This window comes from Microcaecilia unicolor, chromosome 1 (genome assembly GCF_901765095.1).
Source record: "Microcaecilia unicolor chromosome 1, aMicUni1.1, whole genome shotgun sequence".
NCBI lineage: Eukaryota > Metazoa > Chordata > Amphibia > Gymnophiona > Siphonopidae > Microcaecilia > Microcaecilia unicolor.
In genome coordinates this window covers 106,111,074-106,136,344 of record NC_044031.1, presented here as the reverse complement: position 1 = coordinate 106,136,344, position 25,271 = coordinate 106,111,074, and the positions used below count along the sequence as shown (strand labels likewise).

At 39.0% G+C, this 25,271-nt stretch overlaps 1 protein-coding gene across 1 annotated transcript in view; it reads left to right on the top strand.

The window, feature by feature from the left end:
- The window catches only part of GPR158 (G protein-coupled receptor 158), a 452,345-nt gene extending 434,376 nt beyond the window's left edge, over positions 1-17,969 (top strand). Inside the window, exons 9-11 of the mRNA XM_030201149.1 lie at positions 5,613-5,718; positions 6,226-6,372; positions 15,256-17,969. Of these exons, the coding sequence (XP_030057009.1) occupies positions 5,613-5,718; positions 6,226-6,372; positions 15,256-16,905 (1,903 nt within the window). The 3' untranslated portion in view covers positions 16,906-17,969. The remainder of the gene's footprint in view (positions 1-5,612; positions 5,719-6,225; positions 6,373-15,255) is intronic.
- Positions 17,970-25,271: the final 7,302 nt, after the last annotated feature.

Genomic DNA, 25,271 nt, shown 5'->3' with positions numbered 1-25,271 from the left:
TTTTCTATAAGATGCACGCATAAATTCTTGTGTGTGGATCCAAAAAGGGGGCAGGCCATGGGCATTCCAAGAATTTGCACACAGTGTTATAGAATACGACATATCTGCGACTAATTTCGGCACAGGGATTTATCCCAGGTTTCAGTTGGTGTAAATCCTTAAACCTAAAAGTTAGCTGCAGATCCCAATGCTAGGCACTATTCTATAAATGCTGCCCAACTCGGCACCATATATGGAATTTGGTCCAATGTGGCTAACATGAAGATAACATGGGAGCCTTTATCGCCTCCTAAATAGAAGACAATAAGGGCTCCCGCATTACCTCTTTAAAGGTACCACCTGCTAATGCAAACATTAACACTGTACCTGAAAAAAAATTCAAAAACCCCTTAAATTATGCCATGTTAAATCTAGGCACGTGGGAAAATCCAGCTTTAGGACACGTTAAGCCCAGATTTCAGTGTAGGGCCCCTGTATTAGTCCGGTGGGATGTTGTGATCTATTTTTTAAATTTGTGTTTATATTGTCCTCTGTGTCATTTTTTTTTATTATTTAAGTTGAATTGTAAACTGTTTTGAATTATTAGTATGGAATATATAAAGAAATAACATTAAAATCTTCTTTAGTGCTTTTACCACTGTCATACTGCCTAATACTAGAGCTTTCTTTAATTGTAAGGTCTTTTGTCATTCAGTAAAATATTTTGTCTATGCAAACATTCATTCCCTGTACAATATCGTTAATTGAATAAATTCTCTGTAAAAAGGTATGAAAAAGAAAGTGATCTATTTTTTAATGAAATAAAAATAGTTCGGAAGAAGTTAAAAGTGAAACTATGACAACAAGCAAGGTTTTTTTTAGATATGTAGTAAAAAGGAAGAAGGCTAGAGGTGAACTTCTAAGACTGGAAAGTACTGAGGACTGATATGTGGACAATGAGGAAAAAGCTAAAATGTTAAGCAAACACCTGTTAAATATTCGTGGAAGAAATCTATGGAGAAGAACTATGGAGAACAAGCAAAAGCACACATAAGAATAGACTGATGCTATACTATTCACAAAAGAGTGTTGTGAAAAACTTTCAGGACTGAATCTAGACATTATCCATTGAACCATATGATATGCATTCTACTGTTCTAAGGTAGCTGAGAGTAATTCTGGTGGGTTTGTTGAAATATATGTCCAGTAGATCTCCAGAGACAGGAGAGTTTCCATAGGTCCAGAGAAAGGCAAATCTGATCTCTCGTCATAAAAGAGGTAACCATGCCAGGGAAAGTAATAAAAACACAATGAGCTATTCATCATCCAGTGCAAGATCTAAACAATTTAGTTTTAACAAAGGCGGATCATGCCAAACAAATCTGATTGATTTGTTTGACTGGGTGACTAGATCGAAGGCATATGTTAGCTGTGATTTATCTGGATGTCAGCAACACCTTTGACACAGTTTCTCATAGGAGGCTCATGTTTAATTAATATTAGCTTGGGGGTGAGTCCCAATGTGCTAAACTGGATTAAAAATTGGCTGAATGACAGATGACAGAAGGTAGTGGTTAAAGGAATTCATTTTGCAGAAAGAAAGGCAGATAGTGGAGTCCCATGGGGCCCTTTTACTAAGCCGCGGTAAGCTCTATGTGCATGCAGTGTGCGCCCTAATGAGACTATTGCCAGGCCAGCATGCCCTCCTGGCAGTAATTTCAGATTTGGTATTCAGCTCAAAACAGCAGTGAATTTACTTTTGTAGTTCAGTTAAGGGAGAAGTAACCTGCATGGACCCCAAAAATATCTTGAGAGAGATAACTTGCTCAGGGTGACAGCTGCAACCCTAACAATATTACTGGACAGACTAGATTGTCCACAGTGGTCTTTGTCTGCCATTATTTACAATGTTATAATGCAAATAAACAATCTCTTTAATTTTAATATATGCAATAAACACTTTTATAAAATAACAAAATCATACTGAGATTGTTTTTATTTAGCTAACATTTTTACAAAGCAAAATTGCTCATAGATAATATTTTCAATTGTATGAAGCAGAGGTAGACTTTCCACTATAATAATACAGTCATGTTTTCTCCTTGGTTCAATGCAAGGATGATGCATTGCTATATATTACAGCTAGTCTCTGATGCCCTTCTTAATAAAGGCCAATGACTTACAATGTAATTCTAAATAAATGATTTTATTGATTTCCCAAATCCAGTGCCAATGCACAATACTAAACGTTGATCTGTTCTACACTATAACTCTTCTGGTGGTTAGGGTGGTATTCAGATTGTCTTCCTTAATCGGAAGATCTGTAATATGCCTTTTCTCTAGTACCAGGGACTATGCAGTTCTACAAGCACAGGTTAATGGCAGCTCTTAGGGAACCAGAGTTAGCAAGAACACATACAATATTATGAATAGAGCAATATTTTACTTACTCAAAAAATCAATCTCTGTAGGTGTTCAGAGGCTGTCTCTCTGTTTCAAACAAATAAAAAGTATTTGTTCACATTTAAAACTGCACATGAATGATTTTTTTTCTTATGGATTTGATTAGCATTTCTGTGTCCAGATGGTATTTAGCCTACTTCTTTACAGGGTATTTTCTTGAGTCTCACACATCCAAAAATCTAGCAATGTATGAAGCAATGTAACCTAATCTCTTTTTGTATTGACACAGAAAACGAGAAAAGACTTAGGGACTCATTTTCAAAAGAGAAAAATGTCTCAAAAATGGTATAAAGTGGCATTTGGATGTTTTTCTCCAAAAAACGTCCAAATCGTGATTTTCAAAATTTTTGAAACATTTTTCTCTGTAGTGCGTCCAAATTACAAGGTGGTGGAGGCACCTGGTCAAAAGAAACCGGTCAAAAGAAACCAGACAAAAAAGCTCCAAATAAAAAAAGTTCCCAACATAAAAGTCCCTGACAAAATAGACTCCCGACAAATGGACCTGATGAAATAGATTTATTTTTGAATGGTACGAATTTGAAGGGTACAAAGAAGTGGAGGAGCCATAAATTACTGAAAATGTCCACGGCTTGTCACTTGAAAGTCTTGGCACCTGCCTACGGCTTGACTTCACTATCCACACTTGGTATCTAGTGAGAATCATAAATCTGCTTGAAAACATAATCCAGCTTGATTAAGAGTCTATTTTGTCTTGGGTTGTTTTGTTGTGGGGGTATTTTGGGAGGTTTTTTTTTGTCATGGTCTGTTTTGGTTTTAGTCTGTTTTGTTGGGGTTTTTTTTTGTATGGTCTATTATGTCGGGGTGCCGGCGGTAGGATTTGGGTGTTCCCAAAACTTGAACATTATTCTGTCCTAATGGAAACTAGCACAAATGTCTAGGGCAAAACGTTAGATGGTTTGGTCTAGACCTGTTTCAGTCACGCCTAAGTCACAAAAAGGTGCCCTAAATGACTAGATGACCACTGGAGAGATTAAGGCATGATCCTCCCATACACACCCAATGGTCACTGACCCTCTCCCACCCCCCAAAGATGTGAAAGAAACAGTACATACCAGCTTCTATGACAGCTTCAGAGGTTATGGCCAGTCCTATTAGACCAGACACTATCTTTGATCCATCAGTGTTCCTGTTATAAGCAGCCAATGTTTCAAGCCATAGGGGTTCCTGATGAAGGAGAAGTCTCCAAAGCAGAACACTGTTGAACCCTTTGGACCTAGGACATTTTCAATTAAGATAAGTGTTCGTTTGAGGTTGCAGATTTTATATGGTTCAAGACTGGACTTCCTTAGACTGAGACCTTTCTGGCATTCTGAAATAGTGTGCTATGTATGAAGATTCTCTTTGAGAAACATTTGATGGACATTTGAATAATATGACAGAGTGTTTTCAAAGTCATTATTATTTTGTTCACAATTTGGATTTACATGCACAAAAGGTTGAGTCCGATGATGGTGTATGCAATAGAAGCTAAAAACACTATGAGGGATCACAGCATATAGCTTCATTCTAAGACTTAACCACATTTTCAGTATTTATTCTATGACACTCTCCATTTTCTACAAATTTCTTTATATAGTGGTCTCACAATAGAACCTATTTTAGTATTGGATTGGATCTCTTTTGTTTAGGACTGAATGTATTACCTTTCCTTTTGGGGTTCTTGTATTTTACAGTCCTATTAGAGCAGCAAACAGGAGTAACCTAGTAGTCGGTGCAGTGCACTGTACAGAAGGGGACCCAGGCCCATATCCCACTCTAACTGGTACACTTGTGATGGAAAGTGTGAGTCCTACAAACTCACCAAAAGTCTACTGTACTTACATATTGGTGACACCTACAGGCACAAGGGCTATTGTAGTGGTGTACAGTTGGGTACAGTAGGTTTTTTGTGGGTTTTGGAGTGCTCACCATACAATTTAAGGCAGTATTGGTGAGATGTTTACCTGGGACCTTTTATGTGAAGTCCATTGCAGTGCCCCCTAGGGTGCTCCACTGTTCTGCTTGATTGTCTGTGTGGCCAGTCTACTAAGAATGTTACCCCCTCCCCCATACATCACAATGGCTTGCTTTTGTGCTTGTTCCCTTGGACTTTTTTTTTCTGAAAATGGTCCAAAAAGATAGACTCACTCAGCACAAAAATGGCCATTTTTCAAAATAAAAAGTTGGACATTTTTCTGGTTTGAAAATGGCCATGTTCACTACTGGATTTTGAACATTTTTTGTAAAACATCCAAAATCATATTTAGATGTCATATTGAAAATGCCCCTCTATGTCAGTGAGCTTCAAATGTGTGCAATCTATCCCAAAGCCCTGTAGTATCTAAAATGAATGAATAATAAAAAAAATATGTACATAGTCATAGGTGTGAGGATGTTATAATGCCGTTATATCGCTCCATGGTGCGACTGCACCTTGAGTATTGAGTTCAATTCTGGTCGCCGCATCTCAAGAAAGATATAGTGGAATTGGAAAAGGTGCAGCGAAGGGCGACTAAAATGATAGCGGGGATGGGACGACTTCCCTATAAAGAAAGACTAAGGAGGCTAGGGCTTTTCAGCTTGGAGAAGAGACGGCTGAGGGGAGACATGATAGAGGTATATAAAATAATGAGTGGAGTGAAACAGGTGGATGTGAAACATCTGTTCACGCTTTCCAAAATACTAGGACTAGGGGGCATGCGATGAAACTACAGTGTAGTAAATTTAAAACAAATCGGAGAAAACTTTTCTTCACCCAACGCGTAATTAAACTCTGGAATTCGTTGCCGGAGAACGTGGTGAAGGCGTTTAGCTTGGCAGAGTTTAAAAGGGGGTTAGATGGTTTCCTAAAGGACAGGTCCATAAACCGCTACTAAATGGACTTGGGAAAAATTCACAATTCCGGAAATAACATGTTAGAATGTTTGTACGTTTGGGAAGCTTGCCAGGTGCCCTTGGCCTGGATTGGCCACTGTCGTGGACAGGATGCTGGGCTCGATGGACCCTTGGTCTTTTCCCAGTGTGGCATTACTTATGTACTTATGTCAATAGTCCTACATAAGGTTTTGTTTAGAAAATGATATAGTTTTCATCTTGATCTATCAATAATTTTCTGGTTTATACATGTTAAAAATACACTAACAAATAAGCAATATTATTTCTCTTTGCAGATTCATCCTTGCATCAAGACTTCAGCCAGACTGGATGCTCATGTTATTTTTTGTCCACACTCACTTGACTGTGACAGTGACGATAGGGTTACTTCTAATACCTAAGGTATGCAGATTATAATTTAGCCTATTACAGTTTTCATAAATTATACCCACAGAGTTATTCTCATAAGAGAAAGAGGAGGGAATTGGAAGAAAACAGAAAGATATAGGGAATGGAAATGAACTGTAGTCTGGTCTCCTATCATTGCTAATATTATCGCTAGGTAACATATTTTGTAAATTTTAGTTTTTAGCTTGTGGAAGGCGTACACAGAGTACAAAATTGCCATGGGGCTTAGTAAAACAACATATTTGTCATCTTGATATGATATTATATTATATTATATATTTTTATTAGCAAATTCAAGTTTTATAACTGGATGTATGTGGCTCTTGTAATAGAGCCACATATAATTATATGTAGTCAAGTAAGTTTCACCGTTCAACATTGCTTTGCTGTTTTCAACCTTGATTGACCATGACATCTTCAAGTCTTTTGTCTTATAGTCCTATCTAGATGGGATATATGATCCTTATCAACTGTCTAATTCTCTGATTTTGTTTTTTGCAGTTTTCACAATCAAGCAATAATCCAAGAGATGATATAGCTGCTGAGACATATGAGGATGAGCTAGATATGGGCCGATCTGGATCCTACTTAAACAGCAGTATCAACTCAACATGGAGTGAACATAGCTTGGACCCTGAAGACATTCGAGTAAGCATTTGTTTTTGTAAGGGTGATATATGTGCATATTGGAAGACAGTTTGAAACGTTCTTTACGTAACACGTTTCCCCTCACCTATCTTGAAATACCCAAGTTGTAGTATCATGATAATATTTCTGTGGCTTTTTAGTGGTACAGTATATTATGGGCTTGATATTTAAAATCACTTATGCAGTCAACAGTAGATGCCACCACAGACATGTTTGGAAGACCATAATATGTAATGTTTATTAATTTAATTAACCTCTTTTCATACAAGGTATTTTTAATAGATGTTACTACTGTGCATTCAATGTGCTACTTAATTAAGGGCATTAAGCCATTGGTAAACATTGTATTAAAAGTGATTCTACTTCTCCTAATAACACCTATACATTATAGACTATGATAGTGCAAAACCTACCCTCCTGGGTTTAAAGGGCTGTTAGAGGGTAATTAATTCCTTCCCCTGAACACCCCCATGTTTAAAGGGCTATTAAAGAGCCATTCACCGTCTAAAGCAATCCCATTCAATACATACTCCCACTGAAGGCCAATGAGCCCATGCAGAAAGCTTTGCGGAAGAGCCTGCATTATTGTGGCATGCTATATTAAATGAGCATACAAATTACACGCCACTGTTGATGGGGGTGAGGATGATATTCAAATCGTAGGGGGTTAGATCGGCTAACTCCCATGGTTAGTGCTGAGCCTGGATATTCAATGCCAGACCGTTTCCAGTGACTGACATTGAATTTCCGGTTTATTTTGGGCCAGTTTAAAGAAAACTGGCTAAGTCGATATTCAGTCTTAGCCAGATATCTTTAAACTGACCAAAGATATCCCACGTTTTCATGTGTCCAAATATGGCTGCTAATCCATTTTTAAAAATCGGCAGATATCCAGTTATATCAGATGATATAACCGACTATGTGCTAGCTGCTAATCAGGGATATTCAGTGGGGATAGCCAGTTACCACGCCCCCCCCCCCCACCCCCGCTGAATATCGGCAGATAGCTGGTTAGGCGCTACTTAACTGATCAGCAGCCATTCTGGCCAGTTAAATAATGCTGAATATCGGGGAGGGGGGAGTCTTATTGGTTAGACCGTTCAATTAAACTCGTAGGTGTTGTTTTAGATGATAAATATCCATGGAATCTTAGGTTAATTCACTTGTAAGGAGTTATTTCTATGTTATAAGAAAGTTAAGAAGTATCCATAAATATTTACTGGAAGATCTGTTTCAGTTAGTGGTACACTCATTGATCCTTAGTAAATTAGATTACTGTGATATTGTATATCTGGGTTTTATCAAAAAGGCTATAGAGAAAAATTCAAACCATTCAAAATTTGGCTGTATATCTGATGTTTTCCCTTAAGAAATCAGATAGAATCACACCATATTTATTAACCCTAGAACGCATATTGGGGGCCTTTTAGGCCCCCATGCTTACATTTTTGCTATTATCTGCAAAATTACTTTAGTTAGAATTTTGAAACTCAAGGTATTACTCAAGTATGTCATTGTTGATAATATCCAGTTGTTCATATAATTTTTTTTCATAGGCATTATGGTGTAACAATGCTTGTTTGGTGAAAACTACATCTGTACGAATTGGGGGCCTTTTAGGCCCCCGCTGTTTTTATCATGTTCTCAGAAGTGTTTGTGTCTCAAGTTACTTTATTTGTACTCAGTAATGCTGGTGGAGGGGCCAGGGTGTGGATAATAACATGTGAGGATGTCGTGTGATTTTTGGAGGGAGTGATAAGGCCATGACATCACCTCAGGTCCTCTGAACACTGAGGACAGTATACACTGTGAGCTAATTGCTGAAGGACCTGTGATAAGATAAGCTGTTGAGAGGAAATCTGTTTCATTTTCTAACATCTAGTCAGCAATGGCACAGTCTTCCTCCAAGTGTCTGACTGACCAAGAGATTGAAGCGATTATGTTTCAAAGCGATGATGAAAGTGAACTATCTTTGTCTGATGAAGAATATCTGCCACCAGCTAATCAAACATCCTCATCCAGTGATTCTTCTGATGATGAAGAAGTGAATCTAGTGGATCCTCAAGAAGTGATAAGTAGAACATCCAAAACGAATGTTTTTTGGGACAGTAATCCTACATTAGTCGGACGTACTCCAATACACAATATTGTGAGACAGGCTCAAGGAGCTGTGGGAAGTCCCAGTTACTTTACCCCTAAAGATGTATTCTGTACTTATTTTTCTGACAATATTGCAGAAGAGGTCCTATTATGTTCAAACCTAGAAGGAAGACGTATCGCTTCAGCAAAAAATAAGTCCTGGAAAAATATCTCAAAAGAGGAACTTTATGCATATATTGGACTTTTCCTGCTGGCAGGGAGTCAAAAATCGTATGATGTCCCAATACGAGAATTATTTCTGGACCCACTTTCTGATCCACACTATAAGGCGACAATGTCAGTGGGCAGATATGAGGAAATTAGAAGGATCATTCGCTTTGATGATAAGCGAACTCGTGCAGCGAGGTTTGAAACAGACAAATTAGCCCCTATCAGTTATATCTGGAACATATTTATCAAAAATTGCACAAAACTTTACAATCCTAGTACTAATGTTACTGTAGATGAGCAACTTGTACCGTTCAGAGGACGCTGCAAATTCATACAATACATGCCCAGCAAGCCAGCCAAGTACGGTATAAAAATCTTCTGGATGTGTGATTCTGCAAATTATTATGGCATAAATGGCGTAATCTACTGTGGCAAAGAGGTTGGTGCACCAGTACAGAAGGATCTGGGGTCTGAAATAGTCAAAACTCTTGCTGTTCCAATATTCAATTCAGGTAGAAACATCACCATGGACAATTATTTCACCAATGTTGAACTAGGCAATTTTCTGCTTGCAAAAGCTATTACACTTGTTGGTACTATAAAGCAAAACAGACGAGAAATTCCAGCAGCACTCAAACACAATCGTCAGCGAGCACTTTATGAGAGTGTCTTTGGATTCAATAACAAAGCGACTTTGGTATCTTACAAGGCAAAGAAGGAGAAATCTGTAATTTTACTCAGTACCATGCATCACGATTGCAGTGTTGACAGCAATAACCAAAAATTGAAACCAGAAATCATCCTGCATTACAATGCAACAAAAGGAGGTGTAGATAAAATGGATGAGATGGTGGGAGAATATTCGTGTAAGAGGCAAACAAAACGATGGCCTGTAGTACTATTTTCAAATATGCTTGATGTAGCAGCCCTAAATTCATTCATTATTTATACAGAAACTCATCCTGAATTTCATGTACAGAGGAAGGACAGGAGACGCTTATTCTTGAAGGACCTTTGTCATGAACTTGTAATACCTCACATGATAGAGCGAAGCGACTTGAAATGCTTGCCAAAGAAAACTAAAGAAGCAATGAAACGGTGTGGCGTACAGTTTCAGATTACTCCAGAGCCAGGAGAAAGAAAACGAAAGCGTTGTTTCATGTGTCCAAGAAACATAGAGAGGAAAACTGAGCGATATTGTTCCACTTGTAAGGAAACTGTTTGCAAAGAACACTCTTCTGAAAAAATAACATGTCAGAATTGTTTGGAAGACTAATATAATAGAAAAGAAAGTTAGAATAAAAATGTAGCTGCAGCTAGTTTGCTATAGATTTCTATGCATTTTTGTGTGTTTTCATGTCTTTGCGTGAAATTTGGGAAAAAAAAGATTTTTTGGTGTTTTCTGTGAAAAATTATAATTAAAATGTTGTCCACTATTCATATTTTATTGAGCAATTTTGAAATAAACTTGTGAAAGTTATTTAAGTGTGTTTTTCTACATTATGTGCATGGGGGCCTAAAAGGCCCCCATGACGTTAATATGTATATTTTTAATGTCATGCGTTCTAGGGTTAAGTTGCACTGGCATCCCATGGAAGCTAGGGTGCTGTTTAAATTGCGATGTTTGTTGTTCAATATTGTATTTAGCCTGATTCCTCTTTATGGGGTCCTTTTACTAAACTATGGGAAAAAAAGACCTGCGGTAGCAGCAGGGGTAATTTTCCCTGCGCGCCAGGGCCTTTTTTACCACAGCAGTTAAAATGCCCCCCATTCCCCCCAAAAAGATGGCCATGTGGTAAGATAACTTACCGCGTGGCCATGTGGCAGAGAGCACTTACCACCACCCACTGAAGTGGTGGTAAGGGCTCCCTTGGTAACCCGGTGGTAACCCAGCAGTACACAGCGATGCCCAATTACCACCGGGTCAGCGCCATGCTATAAAAATTATTTTAAAGTGCACCAGAAATGGCGCATGCTGGAGCCAGAACTACATCCGGTAGCCATGTTGGGCCGGCGGTAGCTCCAGGAAAGTGTGTGGTAAACTGCTGCTTTGTAAAAGGGCCCCTATATGATTTCTCTTGTATGCTGGCCAATAACATGATAATACTTGACATTCTTTCTCATTATTTTGAAGAAACTGTTTACTTGCTTATATCAAGTAGTTAGTTTGTGGAATTCTCTTCCATTTAAACTAAGTCATGCATCCAGTTACGATATATTTAAGAAGGGATTAAAGACTATGTTGTTTTACAAATATGTTATAAGGAAATAATATGTTGCAGTACCCCAGTTAAGATGTGTTTCTGTAAGATTATTGATGATATTAATATCTATGAGAATTTTAGATTATTCTGTTACATCCTAGCTTTATTTTTGATCTAGTATCTTAGTTGTAATCCACTATGAACTGTGTTACTGGTATTAGCAGGCTCTAAATAAACTAACTGTAACTGTTAAAATAGCAGCATTTATCTGTGACTCTTTGCTAAATGTCTGCTTTCCTGTCAATGCCTGAATGATGATTGGCTCAGACACGGATAGGAAGGGTTGACATTTAAAACAAAACACAAGCATGCTGCTGCATGAATTAGCTCCTTACCTTCACTCCCCAACCCAACACCTCTTCCTGCCCCCCTCCCCACAAAAATATCCCTGGTGTCTAGTGGCACCCACTCTGCCACCACATGACCAACTCCCCCCCCCCCAACCCAACCTTCCTCCTCCTAATATTAAAAAAAATAGCATGGTGGTCTAGTGGTGCATCCCTTGTGGGGCAGGTGTCACCATTTTGAAGATGATGGTGACTAGGATAGGATCAAGTAGGCATCGCTCCTGCCTTGTTTGCGGTACAAGTTTGGGGACCTTGGCTTGGGGTCACAGGTTTACTGTGGGACCCAGTAGGCTACCAGGGATTTTTATGGGACTAGGGGTGAAGAAGGAAAGGACTACTAGACTACCAGGAAATGTGTGTGAGAGAGAGGGAGGGGGCAGGGGGATCACACTGAAACCCTGCCTGCATTGCTATCCCATTGTAACACTCTATAAGAGTGTGGCAAGTTTTCTGCATGGGCCCCCAAGTAAGCTATTCTTTCCCCCATCTCCGCTCTTTTGTGAGCATTCTCCTCCAAGAGTCTAAGGGGAATTCTGAATGTCAATGTTTCTCTTTTATCCCTCTGCCCCTTCCAAGTCAGGTCCTGTAAAGTTCTTCCAGTCCTATCCAATGATGTGGAAAAGCTGTTGAGGAGAAACGATCCCCACTCGCTTCTGCCCCACTTGCTCTCAATTTAAAAATGGCAATATTCTGATTATCAATTGCTGTAGTGAAATTCAGATACATTATTTCCATCATATTGTACATTTTAAGTGGTGGCTAGCATTATGTATTGTTTTAAAAAAAGGGTCTGATTCACTTAGGGACCCTTTTACTAAGGTATGGCGAAAAATGGCCTGTGCTGGTGTAGGCACATGTTTTGGATGCGTGCAGGTCCATTTCTCAGTGCGCCTGCAATAAAGGCCTTTTTTTGTGGCCGAAAATGGAAATGCGGCAAAATTAAAACCAGCACATGTCCATTTTCGGTATGAGACCTTACCGCCACCCAATGATTTAGCGAGAGGGTCTCACACATTAACCGAGCAGTAATCAGTACGCATACACTGCTAATTACTGCCGGGTAAGCGCCACGTGATAGAAAATTTCTACCGCATGTTTTGGACGCACGTCAAAAATGGAATTACTGCCCAGGGCACGCAGTAGCTGGGCGGTAGTTCCAATTTGATGCATGTTGTATGTGCCTAGGTGCCTTTACACCTTAGTAAAAGGACCCCTAAAGCAGTTCTTCCAGTTAGGGCAGTGCTAAAGAACCCTCTCCTGGAGGCGCACCTAGCCAGTTGGGTTTTCAAAACTACTACAGTGAATATGCATGAGACTTATTCAGCAGCCTGATAGCTGATTAAGCCAGGCCTTTGAGTATACTTTCCTAAAGTTAACCCGCAAAGTTGGCCAAACAAAGGTCAAGCAATCTGCAAGCAACAATTTTAAAAACCTTTAGATTTGTCTGGGTAATTCTCAAAATTATCCAAAATAAACCTTTTGAATACTAGTTCTTCCCTACTTATCGGAAATGACCTTGTAGAATCAAGTTGTAAAGTTGATTTAGCAAGACCCATTGCTCCTGCACTCATATTGATTCTTGCTAATTATTGCTCTCCCATTCCATTGTGCAGTCATCTCCTTTTTTGTTATCATAGCGTCACATATTTTGCATGGAATTGATATTACGTTATCTGCTCCATAGTTTCTTAGTTTTGTTTTGTTTCTCTCAGGCCCACAGAGAGACTGAGCCAGGTCCAGAGCAGGGCTGCCTCCCCCCCACCCCCCCCAGGATTGCCATTGCTGCTGCCCCCTCCCCAAGATTTCCACCGCTGCCGCCCCCAGGATCACCGCTGGTGCCACCTCCCAGGATCGCCACCACTGCCGCCCCCCGCCACAACTACAAATACCTTGGCCGGTGGGGATCCCGATGCCCCGCCAGCAGAACGAGTCTTTCTCCAGTCTGCTCTTCACTCTAACGTAATTGCCTGCCCTGCCCTTGTGGCTGCTTTTTCTCTCATGTCACGCATGCTCAGTTTCAAAACCGAGCATATGCGGCTTAAGGAGAAAAAGCAGCCACTTGACAGGCAATGCAGCAAAGTGAAGAGCAACACTGGAGGAAGACTTCTGCTGGCAGGGCCAGCTAAACCATAGGCCCTGGCCCGAAGCCCTGCTGTGTCCGCTCCTTCCCAGTTTCCAAGGGGGGCCCAACACTGGAGTTTTCTTCAGGAGCAGGAGAGGGAGAGAGAGAGAGACCCCGGTGCTGGTGCCGGGCACCCCTTGGAGGCCATGCCTGGTGAATTTTGCCTCCCTCCCCTCCCCCTTCTCGGTTGCCCTGGGATCTCTTCTGGAATATGAACACTACCTTCTCATTCTATAATTTTGCATGCATATTTTTGTACTTAACCCCAAATTCTATATATTGCACTTTAATTTCTGCGCGGAAATCAGAGCATATTCTATAACAAGGCACATAACCTATTTGGTTAACTAGCTAATCAATGCTGTCAATTGGATGTTAACAAGCAATTGTCAGCACTAATTGGCATTAAAATTCTAACTCACATAGATGAAAAGGGGGCATTGTTATGGGCGTGGAATGAGCAAGTCATGGGTGTTTCTAAAAATCTATTTGCATTATTATAGAATACACCTGCTGTATGCCTAATTTAGGTGTCAGGATTTATGCCAAGTAAAACATGGCTTAAATGGATATGACCAAATTTGATCACATGGAGGGTCACTTGGCATATTCTATGTATCGCGCAGAAATTTAAGCCTATTCTATAAAATTTAGGTGTACTCACTGATTTTTCAGGTGCCATATACAGAATCTATCCCTTAGCATGCAAAGTTGCACAAGCAGGTTAATAGAATGCTGCTAGTTATATGCGTAACTTAATTGCCTAACTAGGTGTTAATTGTCAATAACAACCAATAATCAGTGATTAGTGGAGTTAATTGGCACTAATATGCCCTAATTTGCAGTTACACACTTAAATGCACATAGGCACTATTCTATAATAGTAGAGCCTAAGTTCTATATCGTGTAACTGTGAGAGGAGCTTGGATGTGGGAGGATAATGAGCGGGAAAGAGCATGCCAAACAGTTATACGCTAAGCTTTTAGAAAACTGTCAGTTATGCTTGTAACTGCCACATTTAGGCAGGCACATTTATGCCTGCCATACAGCTAGCATAAGTGGTCGCACCTAAAGTTACATGCATAACTACAGATTTCTACTGGTATTCAATAATGTCAATTAAGCGCTTGATTGACATTATAGAATTTGTACATAGTGCATGCACTTTAGCACCTAACTTTAGATGACCTGTAGAGAATTACCCTTATGTGCCCTTTAGAGGTCCTATCTTTAGGTGACCTGTAGAGAATTACCCCCTGCTTGTCCTGTAGAGATCCTAACTTTAGGCGACCTGTAGAGAATTACCCCCTATGTGTCCTTTAGAGGTCCTAACTTTAGTTGATTTGTAAAGAATTATCCCCTATGTGTCTTTTAAATGTTCTAACTTTGGTCGACCTGTAAAGAATTACCTTCTACATTGTCATTTAGAGGTTCAAACGTTAGGTGATATGTAAATAATTACCCCCCTATGTGTCCTTTAGAGGTTCTAACTTTAGGCGACCTGTAGAGAATTACCCTTTACATGTCTCTTAGACGTCTTAACTTTAGGCAAACTATAGAGAATTACTCCCTACATGTCCTTTAGAAGTTCTGAGGAGTTATCTGTTCTGAAGTGATTTCAGAGAAATTTAGTCCAAGGCCTCAACAACTGCTTCACTTATTTGCCACCAAGCCGCAAGCAAATGCTGCCATTGCCCATTGAAACTTGCCAAAGAATGGTTGAGGTCCTTTTGTTGTGCTGCCAAATAATAATGCATGACTCCAGTTTGAATAAATTATTGCAGGTTGTTATTTAATTGAACATGTGTCATATACACTGATTTTGTCCTTTATTATGCAGGATGAATTGAAGAAACTATATGCACAACTGGAAATATACAAAAGAAAGAAGATGCTAGCTAATAACCCCCATCTGCAAAAAAAGAGATGCTCCAAGAAAGGCCTAGGACGTTCAATCATGAGACGTATTACTGAAATTCCAGAGACAGTTAGTAGACAGTGCTCCAGAGAAGAGAAAGACTTTGTGGACCAGAGTGGTACAAAAAACAGTGTCAGTGTGTTAAAAAAAGTTGAACAGGATTCTATAAATCATAGTCCGAAAACAAAAGAAGATACTTTGAATAGCAAAGTATTCTCGGTAAAAAAATCCCACAGCACCTATGATCACGTTCAAGAGCAGAATGAAGAGCAGAAAAGCGTGAGTACAGAAAATGTAGAAGTTACGGAAAACTCCATCTTGGATTCCTTGACTGAGGAAAGAGTAACCAAGAAAGGAACTGACGCTATGGAGGCTGAATCCACAGAATCCGTCCCCCTGGTATGCAAATCTGTAAGTGCCCACAATTTGTACTTGGATAAGAAACCTTTACATTCTCGAGCATCTGTTTTACAGAAATCTCTTAGTGTTATTGCTAGTGCCAAGGAGAAAACACTGGGACTGACGGCAAAAATGCAAAACTTAGAAGACAGTAGCAAATGTCAAAAACCACTGCCAAAAAATAACAAAGCAAATAAAACGTTTGACAAATGTGAGAGTAAGGACGTACAGCAAAAAAGTTCAAGTCAAATAGATGAACCAAGAAAATCACATAAAACTGGGATCATGAAACAGCAAGCAGTAGGTCATTCTATCACAAGCACTGACCCAGGTTCATGTAACTCAGGGCTGGAATTAAAATTGGATATGGAAGAAGTTTGTCCTTGGGAGGTATATGACCTTACTCCTAGCTCTGTGCCTTCAGAGACTAAAGCACAAAAACATGTGTCTATTGCTCCTTTGGAATTAGAAAAACATCATCCTTCACGTATAAAAGGGAAGTCCCATAACAAACTGAAAGTAATTGATGGACATTCACAATCGAATCAGAAGAGTTTAAACAAAGCTGAAGCTTGTTCGAAGGAGACTCAAGAACTCATTCCCAGTGCTGGTAAAGGCAACATTTCTAAAAAACACCACACAGCTATTGTTTGCCCAGCAAACACTGATGAGCTACTCAAAACAGGCAACATGCAAACGCTGGAAAATGGATACCTCAACACAATAGGGGACCAAAAAAGCAGCTCATCTCCTATTGAAGAACGTTTGCTTTTGGCTAGCTCCCATTATAACTCAAATAATAATTTGCAGAAGCCTTCAGGTTTTCCTGCTGAAGTACGTCAGTGGGACTTAGACAACTCGGGATCCTCTAATGCAGACAAAGGCGTATCATTGCCCACTACATCTGCTTCAGCTACACCTGCAGTCACACCATCATCACCTTCAAAAAAGAGAGCTTTGGGACTGATCACAAAAGGTGCTGCTTCAACAGGAAGGAAGGAGGCAGACCCTGAGAAAGAGAAGGGGAAATCAAAGATCAAAGGAAAGGAAACAGAATCCAAAGATCCTGGGACTAAGGTCGACAAATCAAAAAGTGCTGAGGTTTGTTCCCAAGGATCTTGGAAATCATTGAGTGTATCAGCAAATAAAGGAAAAAGTACATCAAATGAGTAGGGGATGGACAAATGTAAATTAGTGGAAATTTGTCCTTGGGAAGTAGATTCAGAAGCAACAGACAGTGAACATTCAAACAGGATGGTTGAAGAAGGTACAAATCTGTTAGAAATTTGTCCCTGGGAATTCCAAGACCAAACAGATGGCAAATAGGGATGACACCAAACATGTTATAATTGCAGAATTGCATATCAATGAACAGTTGAACTAAAAACAACAAAGAGAGACATTTCACTGACATGTATAACCTTGAAAGCACTGCTAACTTAATGCATCCCAAAAACACATTTTATAATGTATGATTGCTCTTGTTTTCTTATACATGTATGTGTCTGCACACTGTTGTGTCCCATTTTAAAGCATTCCAGGTTGTATAATTTTTTTTGCAAATAACTTTGAAATTATGTGACACAACACATTTATGCAAACCTGCAGACTGTATTGTTATTGCAACCTAAGTACCTGTTATGATAATCTTGTATCTATTTATACCGTAGAATTACAATAAGTTATCACCTGGCTATGGAAAGCCATAGAGCATATGAGAAAATAGTTTGTCTGTGCTGTGATTTTTATTGTGATTTATTTTCTTGGTTCCACTCAAAATATTATTTGTTATTATCGTTTGATACTGTATTCTTCAGGGGTTTTATACAAAATTAGTTACTTGTTTTGCACTTATATTTAGTGTTCCTAGATTTTGCTAATTGTGGCAATCAAGTTCAAGTAGTCCTACCTAACTATACTTTGATAGGTCAAAAGGACAACATATGCATTGTTTGTGATGTCATATCACTGAATAATGACTATTCTTCTGTTAAAATATTTTCTTCCTGGTTTACTCACTAGGACAGTCTAAGGAAGCAGTACTAGTCACTTTTAGACAATTCTGTTGGTATTTAAAATAGCATCATTATGATCCCAAAATTGTTCTGATGTTTACTTAGAGGTCTTTTTACTAAGCTGCGGTAATTGTCAGTGTGTGCTTATCACAGCTTAAAATGGCTTACTGCAGGGCACGCTCAGGCCTCCTGTGGTAAGTTTGAGATTGACACATGCTAACTCATGGAAAAAAATATATATATATACATATTTTTTTGCATGTCTGGGGGGGGGGGGGGGGGCAGAGAGTAAGTGTTTCTGTGCTGATCAGTTAGCACAACTACATTACCATGAACTAACTGATTAATGCGGGACTAACGCATGAGCTCTTACTGCCAACTAATGTGGCAATTTTTTAAAATGGCCACGTGCTAATGGCAAACCACCCCTGTTTACTAGGCCGCATGGCAATACCGACACAGCCCATTCAAAGTGAATGAGCTGTGTCAGCATTAGCGCACGTCAGCCGCTAGCGTGGCTTAGTAAACAGGAGGATAATTAGTGCATGACCATTAATACAGAAAATGGAAAATCAGCCATTTTACTGCTGTGGTAAAAATGGCCTTAGCATGCAGGAAAAACACATGTAAGGGCATGCTAAGGCCACGTTATACTGCAACTTAGTAACAAGACCCGTTAATTTTTGTAGGCAATAAGTATTCACAGATTTTTAAAGCTCCTCCCACCCCAACAGTTCTGTGAATAAGAGTTTAATGACACTGGGTGTGGCTTCCCATAATCCTTAATCAGAATCCCCTTGAAGCACCATACAAGTACATGTATTGTAAAGCATGCATATAGCAAGAAGAGCTCAAAAAATAGTCCTAGGGAAATAGATTTTAAAATGTTACAGATGCTGGCTTAGTAAAGGAGGCACATCTTTTATTTTTTTTAAAAAAAGGAAAAAGAATTTAAAAAGTAAAAAATAAAGGGGTCCTTTTACTAAGCTGTGTTAGCCATTAACAAACACCTAACACAGCAAGAAATGGCCTAAAATGCAATGTGTTAGTTTAGACTTGTCTGCTCGGTAACTATGTGGTAAATATTTTTGTGGGAATTTTTTTAGAGAAGTGTCAGAGGTGGACTGTGCTAACCAGGTAGCGCATCTGTATTACTGCACGTTAACTGGTTAGCGTACAGATATTGCAAGAGCCCTTACCACCTGCAAAGTAGGAGGTAGTAGCATTAATGCATGGCCATTAATGAAATAAATAGAAAATCAGGGGGTTTATGACCATAAATGGTGCATTGGAATGACCTGTGTTAGTTAGGGCATGTTAAGTCCATTTGTTACCACAGCTTAGTAAAAAGACCCCAAAACGTTTTTGGAGAAAACAACACAGGCTGAGAGTGCAATTAAAAGATGAAGTAGAGAGCCATAAGGAAGTTAATGTTTTGAGGAATTATGGCTAGTAGTCCTGATTTAAAAATAAATGCATCATTATAAAACACTTGAAAAACAAGTTTTTGAAATGAAATATACTACACTGGGAAATACTTGAAATACTGTAAATATTTAATTGTTTTGATAGTTTAGGTTGCATAAACAATTAAGAAAAGAATATGGTCACATGTACGATTCTAATTTAACACGATCAAGCCAAAAGCATGAAGACCCAATAAGCCAGTGTTTCCAAACCAGCTGTAAAGGCATATCTAATCGGTCTGATTTTCAGCATAGCCCAGAGGAATATGCATCTGATAAATTTGTAGACAATGAACTAGATTCAGGATTTCGTGCCATAAAATCAATATGGAAAAAAATTATGCATCGACCGCTATTCTATAAAGGATGCCTGTACATTATAGATTAGCACCTAAGCATCTAATCCATGCCTAATTTAAGGCACCTGCATTTATGCCTGCTGAGCTCAGGTGTAAATGCTGGCACCTAAATTAGGCACAGATCAGGTGTATTCTATAAAAATGTATGTAACTCATAGGAATGTCCCCTAAGCACACCCCCTTGAAATAACGTGCTGTAGGAGTTACACTTACAACTTTATAGAACACGATGTGTGCCTAACTCCCAATTAAGGCCAATTAATACCAATTATTGGTTGTTAGCCAGTTATTGGTGCTGGTTGGCTGATTAATCAATTAAGTTGCACACACAAATCAGCTATGCACGTTGATTTGTGAACACAACTTTAGTCGCCATATATAGAATCTGGAGGAATGTGCCTCGGGCAAATTCATTAGGGGTATCCTGAAAGCCAAACTGATTAGGTATGTCTACAGACAGGGTGTGGAAATACTGCTCTAAACTGTATACCAGAGGTTTTTCTCCACCAGCATAAGACCAGATGGCTTAGTTTCCTTGTCTGGTGTTCTATGACCATCATTCAGTAAAGAAACAGAGAACTGTGACATTTGCATAAGATGTCTTCAGGCAGATGAGTTAGAAAATCTCAAGCTACCTTTTTGATCACAAACATTATTTAGGTTGTCCTTTAAATGCATGTATAAGCTGCTGTTTTCATCACTTACGAGCCATGGTTTATAAACAGATTTATACCTATCATAATAGACCTGTATATTTTATTCAAGAATTAAATGCTTTAAGATAGTACAGCTTAATCACCCACCAACAGTTAAAGTGGTCCTGGATGGAGAATGTTAGATCTGGTAGCACATTTATGCCATGTTCGTACCTTAGATTTTCGCATGCAAGTATTAGGTAGGACTGAGAAAACACTGCCTTTAGAATCAACATGTTAGCTAGTACAAGCTGTAGAATAAATAAAGCTATACAAGAAGCTTGTCACTTGATCCTGTGATTCTTATATAAATATTATCTAGTAATATCTACTGTCTACAGCATCCACCATGAAATATTTGATAGATTTATGTTGTGATGTGTAGCAGCATGTAAATAAAGTAATTTCTCTGCAATAAAACACATTTATATGAAACAAGATATTTGCCTTTTATTTGGTAGTGTTGCATGATAAACATATAGCTGACTAAAATTTGATTGTTTGCTTGAAAGGGTTTGTTAAACACTCACCTATGCTGCTCCTGCTCCAGGAACACCACCCTAAGCTAAGGTTAAAAGTTGGCCATAGCATGCCCCTATGGGGAATTTTCTTACATGCTAAGACCATTTTTTCCTACAGCCATAAAATGGCCAATTTCCTATTTTCTCAATTAATGGCCATGCACTAATGTTGCTATTAGTACATAGCTATTTAAAAAATTAGCATGTGAACACTTACTGCTATCCATTTTGTAGGTAGTAAGGGTTCATGTGCTAATCATGCATTAATCAGTTAGAATATGGTAATGTACATGTGCTAACTGTTTAGTGCAGAAACACTCACTCTCCACCCCCCACCCCCGACATGCTCCTCCACAGAAAAAAAAAACATATTTTGTTTGTTGTAGAAGTGCGTACTTACGCTGGCAGAAAATTGCTAAAGAGCAACTACTCCAGATTTGTTTGCTTAGGGATATGACAGTACCTCTTATTTGGCCCTTAGCTTCCAGCTACAGCAAGGTCTCTTCCCTAAGGAAAATGGCAATATCCTACTCACCCCGATACCAAAAGACACTAAGAAAAAAAAACCAATGATATCACTAACTACCATCCAGTAGCATCCATCCCGTTATCAGTCAAACTGATGGAAAGCATGGTAACCAAACAACTGACAGATTACATAAACAAATTCTCAATACTACATGAATCACAGTCAGGTTTTCGCCCCCTCCACAGCACAGAAACAGTACTACTCACTCTCCTAACCAAATTCAAACAGGAAATAGCAATAGGCAAAAACATCCTCCTCCCCCAATTCGACATGTATGCATTCGACATGGTAAATCATAACATATTAATAAGATTACTAGATAAGTTCAGAATTGGTGGAAACATACTTAACTGGATCAAAGGTTTCCTAACCACAAGAACATATCGAGTAAAATCAAACTCAATCATATCATCACCGTGGAAAGCAGACTGCGGAGTACCACAGGGATCTCCACTATCACCAATCCTCTTCAATCTAATGATGACCCCATTAGCCAAGTCCTTATCCAACCAAGGCCTCAACCCCTTCATCTATGCAGACAATGTCACAATATACATTCCTTACACATCTAAACTGACAGAAATCACCAACGAAATCAAGAACAGCTTCAGCATCATGGACTCTTGAGCAAATGCATTTCAACTAAAACTCAACAAAGAAAGAACACACTGTCTCATCCTCTCATCCCAACACAGCAGACAACTCCACAACTATCAACACCCCAGATTATACCCTTCCTATCTCAGACAGCCTGAAAATCCTTGGCGTTACAATAGACCGCAACTTAACACTAGAAAGCCAAGTGACATCCACAACAAAGAAAATGTTCCATGCAATGTGGAAACTCAAACGCGTAAAACAATTCTTCCCGAGGGAAACATTTTGCAACCTGATACAATCAATGGTACTAAGCCATGTAGACTACTGCAATGGAATTTAGCGGGATGCAAAGAACAAACCTTAAAGAAACTTCAGACCGCTCAAAACACGGCAGCTAGTCTTATTTTCGGAAAAACATGATTTGAAAGTGCAAAACCCCTTCGCAAAAAACTACACTGGCTCCCAATCAAAAAACGCAGCATCGCCTTCAAAATCTGCACTATGGTTCACAAAATTATCTACGGTGAAGCCCCAGGATACATGGCAGACCTGATCGACCTACCAACTAGAAACATCCAGATCAACACAAATGTACCTAAATCTGCACTACCCAAGCTGCAAAGGACTCAAATACAAATCTACCTACGCATCCAATTTCTCCTACATAAGCACATAACTGTGGAACGCATTACCAAAAGCCTTGAAAACCACGTAAGACTACCTAAACTTCCGGAAATCACTAAAAACTACCCTGTTTAAAAAGGCATACCCTACCAACCCAACATAAATGCCGTTTTCTACAACAGACCAATACCAAAATACATAAAGGACATAATACAACACTTCCGTTGAATGTTTCCCCAATGTGGCTGTGCCACATGAACTCTATCTTGCCATCATCACTTTGATTTTGTTTACACCGGAGTAGGCAAACACCACTCCGGTACTATGTAAGCCACATTACGCCTACAAATAGGTGGGAAAATGTGGGATACAAATGTAACAAATAAATAAAATAAATAGTTTATGCTCTCTTGAATGTAATGGACTCTCAGGACAGAAATTGATAGCATTATCATATTAAATGACAACATGCTTAGGGCTAAGGATGATGTTTCACATGAATCTCTGGCAACCTGGCCAGTTCCTGGGGATGCATTAAGAAACTGTCACTCCTTAGCTACACATCAGCCTTATTCAATTCAATGAGATCATGTTTATTGGTCAGTATAAAAGCTGGGAGCTAAGGGTGGCCAAGCGGAGGTTTTCAGAATGGGAGCAGACATGTTACCCAGGCCCTTTGTGCCCGCTGAGACTCTCTGTTTGGATGCAATTCAAGCCTTCCCAGCTACTGACGGAGATGTTGTCACCTCAAGCGGGTAATGTATGATTTATAAGTTACTTACTTGAATAAAGTTTATTTAATAACCTTTGACCGCCTCTATAGTCTATGTCTGACAGAGATATACTCAAAAGAACCTAAAGCAGAACAGATGACTTCCCTATGAGCAAAGGCTACAGTGGTTAGGGCTCTTCAGCTTGGAGAAAAGACAGCTGAGGGGAGATGTGATAGAGGTCTATAAAATAATGAGTGGAGTGGAACAGGTAGACATGAATCACTTGTTTACTCTTTCCAAAAATATTAGGACTAGGAGGCACACGATGAAGTTACACAGTAGTAAATTTAAAATGAATCAGAGAAAATTTTTCTTCACTCAACTTGTAATGCTCTAGAATTCACTGCTAGAGAATGTGGTAAAAGCAGTTAGCTTAGCAGGGTTTTAAAATGTTTGGATGGATTTTCCTCAAGTCCATAGACTATTATTAAAATGGACTTGGGGAAAATCCACTGCTTATTTCTAGGATACACTGTCAAAATTGTGGTGGCAATAATTTACCAAACATATGACCAATATACAACCAATCAATGGTAAAGTTCAAATAGTGCCAGATGGTCACAAGATTAATTTGTTCTGGGGAAGTCTCATACAGTCACTAGGCAACTCATTTATCTTCAATCTAGTATGCCTAATCGCTGTGACAATTATAATCATAGACGACCCCCCAACCATCCGTAACTACTGAAAAATATTTTTAAATTACTTTTTTGTTGCTTACTCTGTGGTTAGTGTGGACCTCTTCGTTTCCACTTATTATACTTTAGTACTAAAGTATAATAAGTGGAAATGAAGGGGTCCACGCTAACCACAGAATAAGCAACAAAAAAGTAATTTAAAAATATTTTTCAGTAGTTACGGATGGTTGGGGGTCGTCTATGATTATAATTGTCACAGCGATTAGGGATACTAGATTGAAGATAAATGAGTTGCCTAGTGACTGTATGAGACGTCCCCAGAACAAATTAATCTTGTGACCATCTGGCACTATTTGAACTTTACCATTGATTGGTTGTATATTTCTAGGATATGCAGCATAAAATGTACATTTTGGGGATTTTGCCAGGTACTTGTGACCTGGATTGGCCACTGTTGGAAACAGGATGCTGGGCTTGATGGACCTTCAGTCTGTTCCAGTATGGCAATACTTATGTACTTATACAGGTAGGTCTTTAAAATCTTCCTGAAGGAGAAGTAAGAAGATATATGTCTTAGATCTGGTGGCAGCATGTTCCATAGTCTCGTCCCAATAAAAGAGAAGAAGTTTTCAAAAATGGATTTGAAGTGAATACCCGTCAGAGAGGGAAAACCCAGTTTCAGTGTTCTCAGAAAACCCAAATTTCTGTTAGGAGACATCATGATAAGCAGTTCTCCTAGCTCCTCTGATGGTCAGTTCAAATACAGATTTAAAAATTAAGCAGATTACCTTAAAATCTATATGCTGATCCATTGTTAACTAGTGCAGATTCTTCATTGGAGATGGCATGCTGTCAAATCAAGCCAAATCGCAAACTAACCGGACAGCAGCATTTTGTAGTATTTGCAAATGGCTGCATAATTTGCTTGTAATTCAAAGATACAATGAATTACAATAATCTAATTATGCTAACAAGACTGCCTGGGATAGAGTCCTAAAATCATCCTTTCAGAGTCATGGTCTTGCTGCTCTTAATTGTCTAAGATTACAGAAAAAATCTTTTACTAAAGCCATTTATTTGCCTAACACAGCCCAGTTTGAGAATTACACCTAATACCCTCAAATGATCTTCTATTTTTAGAGTTTCTACTGTATTCAGTGGTATCAATGTAGCTGGGAGTATACTGGTATCTCCAAACCAGAGTATTTTTGTTTTCTGTTTAACTTCAGGCCATCCATCTATAACCAAAATATGGTGTCTGATGGATTCTAAGGTATCTTTGAATCTTTGCAACACTGGGCATAAAAGGAAGATATCAC